The sequence below is a fragment of the Cherax quadricarinatus genome, chromosome 76 (genome assembly GCF_038502225.1).
Source record: "Cherax quadricarinatus isolate ZL_2023a chromosome 76, ASM3850222v1, whole genome shotgun sequence".
NCBI lineage: Eukaryota > Metazoa > Arthropoda > Malacostraca > Decapoda > Parastacidae > Cherax > Cherax quadricarinatus.
The window spans coordinates 9417225-9434711 of record NC_091367.1 but is presented as its reverse complement, the minus strand read 5'-3'; the positions used below and the strand labels follow the sequence as shown (position 1 = coordinate 9434711).

The window sequence follows — 17487 nt, the reverse complement described above, 5'->3', positions numbered from 1 at the left end:
CCCTTCCTCTCGCCCACACCCACCACCATCTTTCTTGCTGCTTCTACACGTTATTCTACGATTGTCAACACTTCACTTCATTGGTAACCCTTCATTATTTCTCACCTTCATTATTTCTCACCTTCATTATTTTTCATCTTCTTTCATTGTCACTTCTGCCATCATCTTCCATTGTCACTCCTGCCATCATCTTCCATTGTCACTCCATTGTCACTTCCATTGTGGCCTGGTGGCTAAAGCTCCCGCTTCACACACGGAGGGCCCGGGTTCGATTCCCGGCGGGTGGAAACATTCGACACGTTTCCTTACACCTGTTGTCCTGTTCACCTAGCAGCAAATAGGTACCTGGGTGTTAGTCGACTGGTGTGGGTCGCATCCTGGGGGACAAGATTAAGGACCCCAATGGAAATAAGTTAGACAGTCCTCGATGACGCACTGACTTTCTTGGGTTATCCTGGGTGGCTAACCCTCCGGGGTTAAAAATCCGAACGAAATCTTATCTTATCTTATCTTCATTGTCACTCCTGCCATATTCTTTCATTGTCACTCCTGCCATCATTCATTGTCTCTCCTGCCATCATATTTCATTGTCACTCCTGCCATATTCTTTCATTGTCACTCCTGCCATCATCTTCCATTGTCTCTACTGTCATCTTTCATTCTCTGCCCTGTCATCTTTCATTTTCTGTCCTGTCATCTTTCATTCTCTGTCCTGTCTTCATCTTTCATTCTATCCTTCCCTCACCTTTCGTTGTTAGCTAAAAAGTCTGTGAGAGTGGATGTTCTCCCACGGTACCTGGGGAAGGTGGAGGTCAGATAAACAGACAATGCTCATCCTACATGTAGTTCCACATGTACTGCTCGGTCAGCTCTTCCCTGCTGTTCTTGTGTAACTCTGCTTATCACTTAGGGAAGCTCCAATGCGCTGGTACATTCAGATTGACCAGTTGAGAGCCTGTTTGTAAAGTCTGCTAAGTTTATCCTGAGGAGCACAGCCTACACCACGTGTTTTGGGCTGGGCTTACTCTTGGCAACTCAGCTTTGCTGCTATCTTTACAAAAAGGGAAAAAGGGAAAAGTCCTTTGTCGTTTAAAGGTTTCTGGTGCCTTTGGCGTTCTGATGTGGACCCCTTCTCCTGGATTGTGGCTTGAATGTGTCTGTGGTCAGAGAGGTTGGCTTCTCTCTCTGCCTTCCTTGGATGGTGTCACAGGTTCGTATATGTAGTCACTGGCAGGGGACATCCTGTGTCATGCCCTGGTGATGACCTAAGCTAATATCTTGGAGCATGATTCGGTTCATGTTTAAAGAATAAAGGTTTTACTAATTATTCTAAGAGCGAGGGTGGTGGTGGCTTTGTTGTGACTGCTGGAGAGGACTCTTGTGTGCAGTTACAAGGCGGGATATCTAGGCGAGTGCAAATAGGAAGCGCGTCTTGTCTGGCGTTCAGCAGACGGAGGCTCAAGCCTCCACCACGTCTTGCGCTGAATGATCCACATGGATTTAGCGCTTAACATGAATGATTCTTATTTAACGAAGAGAGGCGTCTGTGTACACTGTGGAGCCCCACGTAATTCTTGCTGCTCTTGTCCTGATAGCTGGCATAGTTGGTTAAATTTTGTACTCAACTTCCCAGTGCTGTCTACCCTGGCTTAGTATGCTTCAGCCCAGCCTGTGGTCTAAAGGATTCAGGAGCAGTTAGCACATCTCCACGTGTGGCGTGAGCATGTGGAGTACTCTGATGTCTGGATTACTTTGGTGTTCTGGGAAATGCACAGGCGGGTACCGAGGCAAAGACTGCTGTAGTGAGCTCTCTAAAGTAGACCTTTGCCGTACAAAAACGTCATGTGTCATATCCACAGACATGTCCTTGGGAAGTGACGAGCCTAGTGGGCCCTGAAGACTAGGAACAGATTTGTGGTGCCTGCAGAGACCTCGGGGAACTTTAGGAGAGAGAGTTTTGACATTAACAATTGAATGTGATTTATAAGAAGTTGGTTATTTGGACTTAATATATTTATTTGTATTGAGTGTTTGTTGCTTTTTAATGTTATTCTTGTTTTCATTTTGCCATGACTGTGAGCACGGACTTAGGTGGTCAGAGTGCTCTGAAAATATCACTACTGCTACAGCCCCGCTCCCCCTCACCTCCACTTCCCCCTCACCTCCATTTCCACCCTCGCCTCCATTTCCACCCTCACCTCTTCCTCTCACCTCCACTTCCCCCTCACCTCCACTTCCCCCTCACCTCCACTTCCCCCTCACCTCCACTTCCCCCTCACCTCCACTTCCCCCTCACCTCCACTTCTCCTCACACTTCCCCTTCACCTCCACTTCCCCTCACACTTTCCCCTCACCTCCACTTCCCCTCACTCCCACTTCCCCTCACTCCCACTTCCCCTCACTCCCACTTCCCCTCACTCCCACTTCCCGAGACGTCAACAATTTGCCTCTGGCCTACAAGAGTGTATAAGGCGGCCATTTTGAACTCTTCCACAAACTTTCCTGGAAACCTTGTGCTCCTTTTTTTACCCCTTGTGATGCTCTTTTAAGGGTAATAGTTTGACCAAGTTGTGAGTGGTGGCGAACCGCATGTCACGAGGAAGGGAGGGAGGGAGAGGTGAGAAACGGAGAGAAGTGGGGAAAGAAGTGGGAAAGGAGGTAGGAGAGTTAGGGGAGAGGGAGAGATGAGGGAGAGAGGGAGATTTAATGACAAGGAAGGGTGAAGTTTACGTTTCAAACTACTGATGTTGCTACTGCTGCTGCTGCTACTGTTGTTGTTACTTCTGCTGTTGTTACTACTGTTTTTGTTGTTACTGTTAGCACTAATAAATTTTCTGTTTAATACTAGTCAGTCAGTTTCAGTCGGTGTTATAACGTTACATCTTCCATTACTGCTAACATCTTACATATTCTTACATTCTCTTGTGTCACTTCTTACATCCTCTCCTTACATCTTCTCTTAATTCTTGGTAATAAAACTCAACATTAACCTTTAAGGATCATTCTTGTTTACCAGTGTTAACATTAGTCCTGATCCTGGTGACCAGTGTGTGTGATCCTTGGGTCATTCTTGTTTACCAGTGTTAACACTAGTCCTGATCCTGGTGACCAGTGTGTGTGATCCTTGGGTCATTCTTGTTTACCAGTGTTAACACTAGTCCTGATCCTGGTGACCAGTGTGTGTGATCGTTGGGTCATTCTTGTTTACCAGTGTTAACACTAGTCCTGATCCTGGTGACCAGTGTGTGTGATCCTTGGGTCATTCTTGTTTACCAGTGTTAACACTAGTCCTGATCCTGGTGACCAGTGTGTGTGATCCTTGGATCGTTCTTGTTTACCAGTGTTAACACTAGTCCTGATCCTGGTGACCAGTGTGTGTGATCCTTGGATCATTCTTGTTTACCAGTGTTAACACTAGTCCTGATCCTGGTGACCAGTGTGTGTGATCCTTGGATCATTCTTGTTTACCAGTGTTAACACTAGTCCTGATCCTGGTGACCAGTGTGTGTGATCCTCGGGGTGTTCTGTCATGTTAATAGTGTAATATACCAACAGACTGATCAGTAAGTCACCTGTAATACTTGGGTATCTTTGTTGTATTTGACTGAGGAAGTGTGTTGTGTGGGCGAAATGTCTTGTTAGTAAAGTTACGTAAATATTGCACATGTCACCTCACTTGGAATGTTGTAATGTGTTTCAGTCTTTTTACCCGAGAGAGAGAGAGAGAGAGAGAGAGAGAGAGAGAGAGAGAGAGAGAGGGTGAGAAAAGGAGGGAGGGAAGATAGGGAGCGAGATAGAAACAGACTAAATGTTAGGGTAGAGACAGCTGTAAAAGATGTGCTGTAATGGCTGAAAGTGTCAAGGTTTATTCTCCAGGGAAAGACGGAAAAAGTGATTCTTTAAACATTACCTTGAAATTCATTTATACACACACACACACACACACACACACACACACACACACACACACACACAATACTGAGAGGAATTGACAAGGTGGACAAAGACAGGATGTTCCAGAGACTGGACACAGTTGGAAGCTGAAGACACAGATGAATCAAAGGGATGTTAGGAAGTATTTCTTCAGCCACAGAGTAGTCAGGAAGTGGAATAGTTTGGGAAGCGATGTAGTGGAGGCAGGATCCATACATAGCTTTAAGCAGAGGTACCATAAAGCTCATGGTTCAGGGAGAGTGACCTAGTAGCGACCAGTGAAGAGGCGGGGCCAGGAGCTTGGACTCGACCCTGCAACCTCAACTAGGTGAGTACAACTAGGTGAGTATACACACACACTAAATCCCAGAAACTTGCTGTTTTGCTGTTGTTTACAAACTTGTTTACGAATCCTCAACCACTTGGCAAACAGCTGACTGTTGTTTACAAATACAACTACAAGGCTGTCAGCTGATTTTTATGATGTATATAAATCCACTCTCACGTGGCAAATATCTGTTTTTTGTGTACAGACAAACTATGTAGCCCACAGCTGATTTGTGCTTACAATCACGTTTAGAAATCAGAACCACGTGACAAACACTTGGTCTTTGTTTACAAACACAACCTGGTTGACAGATAGCTTATTTTTATTTACAGAAACACGTGACAAACAGCTGATTTTTGTTTTCTCGTTTTCAGATGATTAAGGCGATCCAGGTATTGCGCATCCACCTGCTGGAGTTGGAAAAGGTGCAAGAGCTGTGCAAGGACTTCTGCAACCGCTACATCACCTGCCTGAAGGGCAAGATGCAGAGTGAGAACCTGCTACGTACAGAGTATGGCTACGACTCCCCCGGTTCTCCTGATGGAGGCAGTCCTTACAACGGTCACCACCAGCTCCACATGGCACACCCCCATCCACAGGTTAGGTCATCAGCACCTTGGTTCCTGCTACTCTCTCTCTCTCTCTCTCTCTCTCTCTCTCTCTCTCTCTCTCTCTCTCTCTCTCTCTCTCTCTCTCTCTCTCTCTCTCTCTCTCTCAACCGCAGTTTTAATGTGGACTCACAACCCACACATGACTCACAACTTACAAACATAACCCCCACACAACGCACTCATGGGCCACAAACAAGCAACAACCGTCTACAAACAAGGCAGTAAGGAAGCCCCCGAGGCAGGACTGGGCACCAGAGTAACAAGGCAGTAAGGAAGCCCCCGAGGCAGGACTGGGCACCAGAGTAACAAGGCAGTAAGGAAGCCCCCGAGGCAGGACTGGGCGCCACAGTAACAAGGCAGTAAGGAAGCCCCGGAGGCAGGACTGGGCACCAGAGTAAAAGGCAGTAAGGAGAAGCCCCCGAGGCAGGACTGGGCACCAGAGTAACAAGGCAGTAAGGAAGCCCCCGAGGCAGGACTGGGCACCACAGTAAAAAGGCAGTAAGGAAGCCCCCGAGGCAGGACTGGGCACCAGAGTAACAAGGCAGTAAGGAAGCCCCCGAGGCAGGACTGGGCACCAGAGTAACAAGGCAGTAAGGAAGCCCCCGAGGCAGGACTGGGCACCAGAGTAACAAGGCAGTAAGGAAGCTCCCGAGGCAGGACTGGGCACCACAGTAACAAGGCAGTAAGGAAGCCCCCGAGGCAGGACTGGGCACCAGAGTAACAAGGCAGTAAGGAAGCCCCCGAGGCAGGACTGGGCACCAGAGTAACAAGGCAGTAAGGAAGCCCCCGAGGCAGGACTGGGCACCAGAGTAACAAGGCAGTAAGGAAGCTCCCGAGGCAGGACTGGGCACCACAGTAACAAGGCAGTAAGGAAGCCCCCGAGGCAGGACTGGGCACCACAGTAACAAGGCAGTAAGGAAGCCCCCGAGGCAGGACTGGGCACCACAGTAACAAGGCAGTAAGGAAGCCCCCGAGGCAGGACTGGGCACCACAGTAACAAGGCAGTAAGGAAGCCCCCGAGGCAGGACTGGGCACCACAGTAACAAGGCAGTAAGGAAGCCCCCGAGGCAGGACTGGGCACCACAGTAACAAGGCAGTAAGGAAGCCCCCGAGGCAGGACTGGGCACCACAGTAACAAGGCAGTAAGGAAGCCCCCGAGGCAGGACTGGGCACCACAGTAACAAGGCAGTAAGGAAGCCCCCGAGGCAGGACTGGGCACCACAGTAACAAGGCAGTAAGGAAGCCCCCGAGGCAGGACTGGGCACCACAGTAACAAGGCAGTAAGGAAGCCCCCGAGGCAGGACTGGGCACCACAGTAACAAGGCAGTAAGGAAGCCCCCGAGGCAGGACTGGGCACCACAGTAACAAGGCAGTAAGGAAGCCCCCGAGGCAGGACTGGGCACCACAGTAACAAGGCAGTAAGGAAGCCCCCGAGGCAGGACTGGGCACCACAGTAACAAGGCAGTAAGGAAGCCCCCGAGGCAGGACTGGGCACCACAGTAACAAGGCAGTAAGGAAGCCCCCGAGGCAGGACTGGGCACCACAGTAACAAGGCAGTAAGGAAGCCCCCGAGGCAGGACTGGGCACCAGAGTAACAAGGCAGTAAGGAAGCCCCCGAGGCAGGACTGGGCACCACAGTAACAAGGCAGTAAGGAAGCCTCCGAGGCAGGACTGGGCACCACAGTAACGAGGCTTCATATCCTCTCTATCTTTTTTTTTCAAGTACAGAAATTGAAATCCTTGATAGATGGTCTCAGGCACCGAAGACCAGACCGTCTGCAACCTAGTTCCTCCTGTTGAACTTACCTTCCTCCTGTTGAACTTACCCTTCCACTATTGAACTTAGCCTTCCACTGTTGAACTTACCTTCCTCCTGTTGAACTTACCCTTCCACTATTGAACTTAGCCTTCCACTGTTGAACTTACCTTCCTCCTGTTGAACTTACCCTCCCCCATGTTGAACTTGCCCACCCCCTGTTGAACTTACCCTCCCCCTGTTGAACTTACCCTCGCCATGTTGAACTTACCATTCCCCTGTTGAACTTACCCTCCCTCTGTTGAACTTATCCTCCCCCTGTTGAACTTCCCCTTCCCCTGTTGAACTTACTCTCCACCTGTTGAACTTACCCTCCCCCTGTTGAACTTACCCTTCCCCTGTTGAACTTACCTCCACCTGTTGAACTTACCCTCCACCTGCTGAACTTACCCTCCCCCTGTTGAACTTACCCTCCACCTGTTGAACTTACCCTCTCCCTGTTGAACTTACCCTCCACCTGTTGAACTTACCCTCCACCTGTTGAACTTACCCTCCACCTGGTGAACTTATCCTCCCCCTGTTGAACTTACCCTCCCCCTGTTGAACTTACCCTCCCCCTGTTGTACTTACCCTCCCCCTGTTGAACTTACCCTCCCCCTGTTGTACTTACCCTCCCCCTGTTGAACTTACCCTCCCCCTGTGGAACTGACCCTCCCCCTGTTGAACTTACCCTCCACCTGTTGAACTTACCCTCCCCCTGTTGAACTTACCCTCCCCCTGTTGAACTTACCCTCCCCCTGTTGAACTTACCCTCCCCCTGTTGAACTTACCCTCCACCTGTTGAACTTACCCTCCACCTGTTGAACTTACCCTCCCCCTGTTGAACTTACCCTCCCCCTGTTGAACTTACCCTCCCCCTGTTGAACTTACCCTCCCCCTGTTGAAATTACCCTCCACCTGTTGAACTTACCCTCCACCTGTTGAACTTACCCTCCCCCTGTTGAACTTACCCTCCACCTGTTGAACTTACCCTCCACCTGTTGAACTTACCCTCCCCCTGTTGAACTTACCCTCCCCCTGTTGAACTTACCCTCCACCTGTTGAACTTACCCTCCCCCTGTTGAACTTACCCTCCCCCTGTTGAACTTACCCTCCACCTGTTGAACTTACCCTCCCCCTGTTGAACTTACCCTCCCCCTGTTGAACTTACCCTCCACCTGTTGAACTTACCCTCCCCCTGTTGAACTTACCCTCCACCTGTTGAACTTACCCTCCCCCTGTTGAACTTACCCTCCACCTGTTGAACTTACCCTCCACCTGTTGAACTTACCCTCCACCTGTTGAACTTACCCTCCACCTGTTGAACTTACCCTCCCCCTGTTGAACTTACCCTCCACCTGTTGAACTTACCCTCCCCCTGTTGAACTTACCCTCCCCCTGTTGAACTTACCCTCCACCTGTTGAACTTACCCTCCACCTGTTGAAGTTACCCTCCACCTGTTGAAGTTACCCTCCCCCTGTTGAACTTACCCTCCACCTGTTGAACTTACCCTCCCCCTGTTGAACTTACCCTCCACCTGTTGAACTTACCCTCCACCTGTTGAACTTACCCTCCACCTGTTGAACTTACCCTCCACCTGTTGAACTTACCCTCCCCCTGTTGAACTTACCCTCCCCCTGTTGAACTTACCCTCCACCTGTTGAACTTACCCTCCACCTGTTGAACTTACCCTCCACCTGTTGAACTTACCCTCCACCTGTTGAACTTACCCTCCACCTGTTGAACTTACCCTCCACCAGTTGAACTTACCCTCCCCCTGTTGAACTAAATTTCAGATTTACTTCTGTTCAGTCACTTTTTCTGACTCAACTAGCCTCCCTCTGTTGAACTAGCCTTCTGTTAAACAAGCTTTTTGACCATTGAACTACTGTTAAACTAGTATTCTTCAGATGAACTAACCTCCCTCTGTTGAGCTAGCCTCCCGTTGAGCTAGCCTTCTGTTGAACTAACCTTCTTCTGTTGAACTAGCCTTCTGTTGAACTAGCCTCCCGTTGAACTAGCCTTCTGTTGCACTAGCCTCCCGTTGTACTAGCCTTCTGTTGAACTAACCTTCTGTTGAACTAGCCTCCTGTTGAACTAGCCTTCTGTTGAACTAGCCTTCTGTTGAACTAGCCTTCTGTTGAACTAGCCTTCTGTTGAACTAGCCTCCTGTTGAACTAGCCTCCTGTTGAACTAGCCTTCGGTTAAACTCGCCTCACATGCTCGGAATTTATAGAATTTATTTTGTAAAGGTAACTGAGTTGGAAAATGGAATTGAAGTAATTAAATGAAAACAGAAACGAGAGAGAGAGAGAGAGAGAGAGAGAGAGAGAGAGAGAGAGAGAGAGAGAGAGAGAGAGAGAGAGGGAGGGAGGGAGGGAGGGAAGTTAGGATTTATCGAATGTGTGAGCTACCTCCGGTTCCTTGGATGAAGAGCCATTCAGCTTCACAGTACCGCCCCATTGAGAGGGTATGGGATATAGGGAGGAGGATAATTAAGGGGATAGAAATAATAGACAGGGGAGGAGGAGTGAAACAGGAAAGGTAACCCGGAGAAGTGAAAAAAGAATGGGAAATAATGGAAATATCCTCCTTTTCCTCGGATCAAACCTGATCATCTCCTATTCCACAGGTGCTGCTTGACCCATTCTGGTCTAGCGCTTTCCCATTAGGAAAAGACAAGCGACAGGGAAAAAAAACTCATGTTATTTCCTTACAGATAAAACACCGCCACTGCTAGGCAACACCACTAATTGAATTGAACTAAAAAAAAAGCTAATTGAAAACAGGAAGTGGCAAAACCAGCAATAAAGTGAACAATAAGAGGAAGAATTGATGATAGGGTGGCTAAAGTGTAGAAATAATTACAGAAACAGAGACTTGAAGTTACAGGGTGTCGAGGAGATGAGGAAATAGAATAGTTTGAGCTGAAAGAGAGGAGTAGTAACTATCGGGAGTAACTATCGGGAGTGCAGAGTGAGAACACAACTGTTAACTCGACTAGAATTCATCCGTTATGTCTTAACCACTCTGCTAAGATATCGTATAATACTTGAGAACCTCTCTCTCTCTCTCTTTCTCTCTCTCTCTCTCTCTCTCTCTCTCTCTCTCTCTCTCTCTCTCTTTCTCTCTCTCTCTCTTTCTCTCTCTCTCTCTTTCTCTCTCTCTCTCTATCGTTGTTTCAGAAATCTAGAAAATATACAATGGTTATTTACCTAGATAGAGGTAAATAGCTCTCAGCAGATAGCCTTGGTATGGATTCTGTTAGTCTCTCTCTCTATCCCTCTCTCTGTCTCTCTCTTTCTCACACACAACCAACGCTGGTACACCAACACTGATGGAATAATAAATAAGTGGAAGGAGTGGCATGAAACAATCAAAGAGGCATCACCAGACATCATAGCTCTCACAGACACCAAGTTCACAGGAATGATAACAGATGCCATCTTTCCAACGGGATTTAAGATCCTGAGGAAAGACAGAGGGAACAGAGGGGGTGGAGGAGTGGCACTGCTCATCAAAAACCAGTGGTATTTTGATGAACTGGAGAGAGGAGACAGTGGAGAAGCGAGAGACTACATAATAGAAACACTTCAATCTGGAGGTCCCAAGGTGGTAATTGCAGTGATGTATAACCCACCACAAAACAGCAGGAGGCCAAGGCAAGAGTATGATAAGAGTAACGGAGCGATGGTTGACACACTGGCTGAAGTGGCCAGAAGGGCTCATGCGAGCAGGGCAAAGCTGCTGATTGTGGGGTCACTTCAATCACAAGGAAATTGACTGGGAGAACATGGGAGCCACATGGGGGCGTGGAGGGAGGGCTAAAATGGTGGAGGTGGTACTGGAAAACCTCATGTACCAACACGTAAGGGACACTACCAGAGAGAGAGAAGTTGATGAACCAGCAAGACTGGACCTAGTATTCACCTTGAGCGGTGCAGATATTGAGGACATCACATACGAAAGACCCCTCAGGGCCAGTGACCACGTGGTTCTGAGCTTCGAATACATAGAGTTACAAGTGGAGAGGGAAGCAAGAAGGGCAGGACGAATGAAGCCAAACTACAAGAGAGGGGACTACACAGACATAAAGAATTTCCTGCACGGGGTTCAGTGGGACAGAGAACTGGCAGGGAAGTCAGTAAATGAGATGATGGAATATATGACAACAATATGCAAGGAAGCTGAGGAGAGGTTTGTACCAAAGGGTAACAGAAATAACGAGAAAGCCAGGATGAGAGATGTAGAGAGGCCAAAACCAAGTGTCTTAGAGAATGGAAGAAGTTTAGAAGACAAAGGACCCAGGAGAATAAGGAGAGTAGTCGTAGATCCAGAAATGAATATGCACGGGTAAGAAGGGAGGCCCAACGACAATACGAAAATAACATAGCAGCGAAAGCCAAATCTGACCCGAAGCTGTTGTACAGCCACATCAGGAGGAAAACAAGAGTCAAAGACCAAGTAATCAGGCTGAGGAAGGAAGGAGAGGGGATCACAAGAAACGACCATGAAGTATGTGAGGAGCTCAACATGAGATTCAAGAAAGTGTTCACGGAAGAGACAGAAGGGACTTCAGAAAGACGGAGAGGCGGGGTACACCATCAAGTGTTGGAAACAATACATACGACCGTGGAAGAAGTGAAGAGGCTGCAAAGCGAGCTAGATACCTCAAAGGCGATGGGGTCAGATAATGACATATAAAATACTGAGAGGAATTGACAAGGTGGACAGAGACAGGATGTTCCAGAGATGGAACACAGCAACAAGGGGTCACAGTTCGAAGTTGAAGACTCAGATGAATCACAGGGATGTTAAGAAGTATTTCTTCAGTCACAGAGTTGTCAGGAAGTGGAATTGTCTGGGAAGTGATGTAGTGGAGGCAGGATCAATACATAGCTTTAAGAAGAGGTATGATAAAGCTTATGGAGCAGAAAGAGTGACCTAGTAGCGGCCAGTGAAGAGGCGGGGCCAGGAGCTGGGAATCGACCCCTGCAGCCACAACTAGGTGAGTACACACACAGCTCCCCTGACACGCTCTTTTCTATTCCTAGAGCAGCTCGTGAGGTGTGTAAATATGATCAGAGCTAAATAATGGATTTTGCCAGCGATACGCAGATTAATACATTAATCCGTGAAGTGGGGGATTTTGGGAGCGATTTAACGTGGTTCGTGTGTGGTGGTGAGTAGTTGTAATAGTGGTGAACGATTGAGATTGTGAAAGGTGGTGATGACATGGAAGATAGGAGGGAGAAAGATGATGGTTGTGAATGATGATGATACATCGAAGGTAGCATGGCAAGTGGTGGTGGTAGCTGTGAAAGATGCTAGTGGTGGAGATTGTGAATAGTGGTTTTTAATGGTACTTGTGAATGGTAGTGGGTTTGAATGGTAGTTCTGAATGATGGTGGTTTGAATGGTAGCGGTTTTGAATGGTAGGGGTTGTGAATGGTAGTGGTTGTGAATGGTAGTGGTTGTGAATGGTAGTGGTTGTGAATGGTAGCGGTTGTGAATGGTAGCGGTTGTGAATGGTAGTGGTTGTGAATGGTAGTAGTTGTGAATGGTAGCGGTTGTGAATGGTAGCGGTTGTGAATGGTAGTGGTTGTGAATGGTAGCGGTTGTGAATGGTAGTGGTTGTGAATGGTAGTTGTGAATGGTAGTTGTGATGAATGGTAGTAGTTGTGGTGATGAATGGTAGTAGTTGTGGTGATGAATGGTAGTTGTGGTGATGAATGGTAGTAGTTGTGGTGATGAATGGTAGTGGTTGTGGTGATGAATGGTAGTGGTTGTGATGAATGGTAGTAGTTGTGGTGATGAATGGTAGTAGTTGTGGTGATGAATGGTAGTGGTTGTGGTGATGAATGGTAGTGGTTGTGGTGATGAATAGTAGTAGTTTAGGTGATGAATGGTAGTAGTTGTGGTGATGAATGGTAGTAGTTGTGGTGAATGGTAGTTGTGGTGATGAATGGTAGTAGTTGTGATGAATGGTAGTTGTGGTGATGAATGGTAGTAGTTGTGGTGATGAATGGTAGTAGTTGTGGTGATGAATGGTAGTTGTGGTGATGAATGGTTATAGATGTTAAGAGTTTTCCTTATTTTATTTTATTTGTTGTCGTTGTTACTTAGTAGCGACATCCTTACTTATTCTCTCATCTCTTTCTCTTCCGCTTTCTCCACCTGTACGTATTTCCATCTCTTCCAGATTTCTCTTCCTTTCCTTTCTCTGTCCCCTTTTCTTCTCTCTTCTACTTCCTCTCTTCCCCCCCTCCTTCCTCCTTCGTCAACAAAGCGAACAATAATTCCACCGATATAATAATAATAATTAGATAATTCGGTAATAAAAAGCTGCCAGATTATGAACACACACACACACACACACACATAGTATTTCTTCAGTCATAGAGTAGTTAGGAAGTGGAATAGTCTAGCCAGCGATGTAGTGGAGGCAGGAACTATACATAGTTTTAAGACGAGGTATGATAAAGCTCATGGAGCAGGGTGAGAGAGGACCCAGTAGCGACCAGTGAAGAGGCGGGGCCAGGAGCTAAGACTCGACCCCTGCAACCACAAATAGGTGAGTACAGTGACCTGTTAGCGATCAGTGTAGAGGCGGGGCCAGGAGCTATGACTCGATCGCTATAACCACAAATAGATGAGTAAACACACACACACGGTAACGAAGAAGAAAACTACTCTCAGTAATTGATAACACTCACAGAACAGCTGCTCGACTGGTAAGAAAGAGGTACACAAGGGCATAGTTGGAAGATAAAGACATAGATGAGTCTGGATGGTCAGGAAGTGGAATGACCTGGATGAAGTGGTATTTTTTCTTTACCTGTGACCGGATCGAGTGTTCCTACTCCCTCAGCCCAGCCTGTGACCCGGCTTTTTTTCTGTTCCTTGCCTGGTCAACCAGCCTTGTTGGTCCACACACCCATCACAGTCTGGTTGATCTGGCACTCCAAGTTAGTAATCCAGTTTTCCCTTGAAGGTTTCTATACTTGTTCCAGCAATTATTCTAATACCTGATGGTAATATATTGACTAAGTTAGGCCCATGGATGTTGATACAGCGTTCTTTTATTGTGCTTGTGGCTCTCCTACTTTTCACTGGATTTATTATAGACTTCCTCCTATACACAGTATAAGTTAAACATATCATCTAGTACACAGCACCCGCATTGAGCCCTCAACTGATCTATCACATTCAGAAGCTTGAAAATGTGTGAATGTTTGGAACCAGACTAGTCTCTGAAGTGAGACGGTGCACTAAGAGGACAGACTCGAGGAACTGTTTCTGGCAACACTGTAAGAAAGAAGAACTAAGAGAGACATGACTGTGAAATAAAATAATATTAAGAGAAATTGACAAGGTTGGCGTGAGGCAGACTGAAGTGTGAGGACCAGGTAGACTGAAGTGTGAGGACCAGGTAGACTGAAGTGTGAGAACCAGGTAGACTGAAGTGTGAGGACCAGGTAGACCAGGTTATAATGGAAGACAAACAAAACACAAGATGAATTACTGGAATGTTAAGAAACAGTTTGTGTGGTACAGGAGGTAGAAGAATAGGCATCGTATAGGAGGTACAGTAGAGTAGGTATAAGGGTAGGTACTGGAATAGGTACAATATAATGACTAGGTATAAAAGTAGGTACTGGACTAGGTACAGGAATAGAAACAAGAATAGGTATGAGAGGTGTAGGTGCCAGAAACCACTAACACGGATCAACGCCGCAGCTTAGGTGGCCAGAAGCTAGGGCTCAACCTCCCCTCCCATTCCGTCGAGCACAAATCAGCGAGAGCACGCAAATCGTCCATGCCAGTAATTACACACTGTATGGAAAATTATTAATAGAAAGCATTAGTAAACATATTCTGGCAGTTGAAATTCATTCGCCGGTGTTTATAAACAAATGGATTCCAAGTAGGATTTTGACACGACTCTTTTGTGGGGGGGGGAGGGAGGGAGGGGGGGATGCTGTTAATGGAAGTTCAGTAAGTTTAATTAATTTGGGGGGAATATAGTTAATGTTTTATTTTTTTGATTCGTGTATAAAATTGTTTATTTTGAACGTTGAAGAAAAGTTGCTTAGTGTTGATTTCTTAAGTTCAAAATAATTTAAAGCCGTGTTAGACTGTGTAACTTTTATTAGTTATCAAAGTTTTTTTTTTTTGAATCAACAGTTATAGTGTGTATATAAAGTGAAGTTCCATCTTTAGGTATATTTTTGGTGTAGTTCTGTGTTTATGGTTTATATAAATTAGTTCCATGTTTAGTGTATCACCACATGGGTCATCTCCCACTGTTAAACCCCCTAAAAGAAAACATCATTCATTCAACAACTGTCTTGCCGGAAGTATGTTGACATCACAGTCCAGATGATCCTCTGAAACATAAACCCCCCCGCTCCTCCCTCAGAGTGCTGGCACTGTACTTCCCATCTCCGGCACTCAGTTTTCTTGATAAATGTAACCTTGCTCACACTCTAACACCACGTCAAGCTATAAAAGAAAAACACTTGTCTCCATTCACTTTTATCTAAGATACACGAGGCTCCTCGATGCTGTCTCCTAGAACTTGATACTCAGTCTCCTAGAACTTGATGCTCAGTCTCCTAGAACTTGATACTCAGTCTCCTAGAACTTGATGCTCAGTCTCCTAGAACTTGATACTCAGTCTCCTAGAACTTGATGCTCGGTCTCCTAGAACTTGATGCTTCCTTTGTACCTTCCCTTCCTTCCTCCAACCTTTCTTGGTACGACCCCGGCCTCTAACACCCAAGATTTATACACTGTCGTCCTAATCTGCTCCATCCTTTCTAAATAGCCAAACCACCTGAATAGCCCTTCAACTCCTCCTCTCTCTGAATTTAACCTTTTTGTAGTCCCACACAGTCTTCTAATTTCTGCTCTCCTATTTTTCAGCATAATATTCACACCTTACAATGCTCTTATACATAACTTTTCCACTGCCCCCAGCCTCCTCATGCTTAACACCCCTAGAAAAGCATTGGTACTACTATGCCTTGGTACCTCCTCCCCCCCTTTTTTTTAACCTCTCTAAATACTTTTTTCCCCACAGATACCTCAGCACTACTTATTCTCTCCTTCATTTACTTCGCGGTTCACCTCGTCTTAGTTCCATCTGCTGACAGTCCACACCTAAATATCTAAATGCACCTACTTTTTTTTTCTGGGTTCACTTAATTCCTCTTGTTACACACTCGCCCAAACTCATCCACTAACCTTCAGAATCTCCCAACACAATAGCATCATTGGCAAAGAGCAACTGTGACAGTTCCAGTTTGATACGAGATTCATTATACTCTACTTCCACTCCTCACCCCGACTTACCAGCATTCACGTCTTCTATAACCCCATCTATTAATGTGTTCGGGAGTCATGGTGGCATTACACATCCCTGTCTAAGGCCTACTTTGACGATTTAGCATCTTACGCATTTCTATAGCGAGAGTGGCGTGTCGTGCGATTAGCCGATGATGGATAGAGTCTTCACTCCTTGCGGGTAATGGCCCTCCAGGGTTTAGTGCTTCACATATTATAACAACACATTTACTTCTCTAATTCAGCATTATTTCGGCTGCCAATATTCTTTGTATTTTGTCTTCTATTTAGTTTATTTTTTACAAACCTAAAGAGATTTGGTTCCGAAATGTCATTTCTCTCTCTCTCTCTCTCTCTCTCTCTCTCGCTTTCTCTCTTGACCTATTTGGAAGCTGGTATCATTAAGAGGTTCCAAAGAGGGCTAAGAGGCGATGGAGTCGGGCGAGCGCTATTGTCTGCTAACAGCCTGGGTCTTTGTGTAGCCTTCACGGGAGGTCCAAGACCTGCTGCTGCTGCTGCTACCATCTCTTCACCAGCACCACCCCACTTTCACTAGGACCACTCCCCTGTTACTAGCACCACTCCCCTTTTACTAACACCACTCCCCTTTCACTAGCACCACTCCCCTTTTACTAGCACCACTCCCCTTTTACTAAAACCACTCCCCTTTTACTAGCACCACTCCCCTTTCACTAGCACCACTCCCCTTTCACTAGCACCACTCCCCTTTCACTAGCACCACTCCCCTTTTACTAACACCACTCCCCTTTCACTAGCACCACTCCCCTTTCACTAGCACCACTCCCCCTTTTACTAACACCACTCCCCTTTTACTAACACCACTCCCCTTTCACTAGCACCACTCCCCTTTCACTAGCACCACTCCCCTTTCACTAGCACCACTCCCCTTTTACTAACACCAATCCCCTTTCACTAGCACCACCCCTTTTCACCAGCACAACGACCACCACCAACAACAACAATCACTACTGCCAGAAACCACCACCACCACCACCACCACCACCACCACCACCACCAGTAGGAAAAGAAGCAGAAGTATGAGGAAGGAAGAAGCTTGACTTAAGAGAGCAGGAACAAGAAGTGAAGACGTAACAGATGAGGAAGTTGAGGAAGAGAATTAAGATGAGGATGATGGAGAGGATGGGGGGGGACCATATTAGGTGGAGAACGAGGGATTTATTTCATGGGAGCGCTAAACCCGCTGGAAGCATGTAGCTCCTTGGAGAACGGGAAGCAAATTCAATACAAGGAAATGTAGCATAGCGCCAGTTTCTTGGATCAAGAGCCTTTGACAGGTTGAAAAAAAGGAATGACATAGAGAATGAGAAGATAAGGGAATAACTTGACGAAGGGAGAGAATAGTGAAAAAAGTAAAGATATAATAGTATCGATTATTAAGGTATATAGAATATATTGAAATATACAGAAATTTTTAAGGTGAAATACGAAG

At 46.6% G+C, this 17487-nt stretch overlaps 1 protein-coding gene across 3 annotated transcripts in view; it reads left to right on the top strand.

Annotated features, from left to right (window-relative positions):
* LOC128703568 (homeobox protein PKNOX2) overlaps nt 1-17487 on the top strand; it is a 441650-nt gene that overhangs the window by 247355 nt on the left and 176808 nt on the right. For all 3 annotated transcript variants that reach the window (XM_070101266.1, XM_070101265.1, XM_070101267.1), the window contains exon 4: nt 4636-4860. In XM_070101266.1, coding sequence (XP_069957367.1) covers nt 4636-4860 — 225 coding nt within the window. The remainder of the gene's footprint in view (nt 1-4635; nt 4861-17487) is intronic.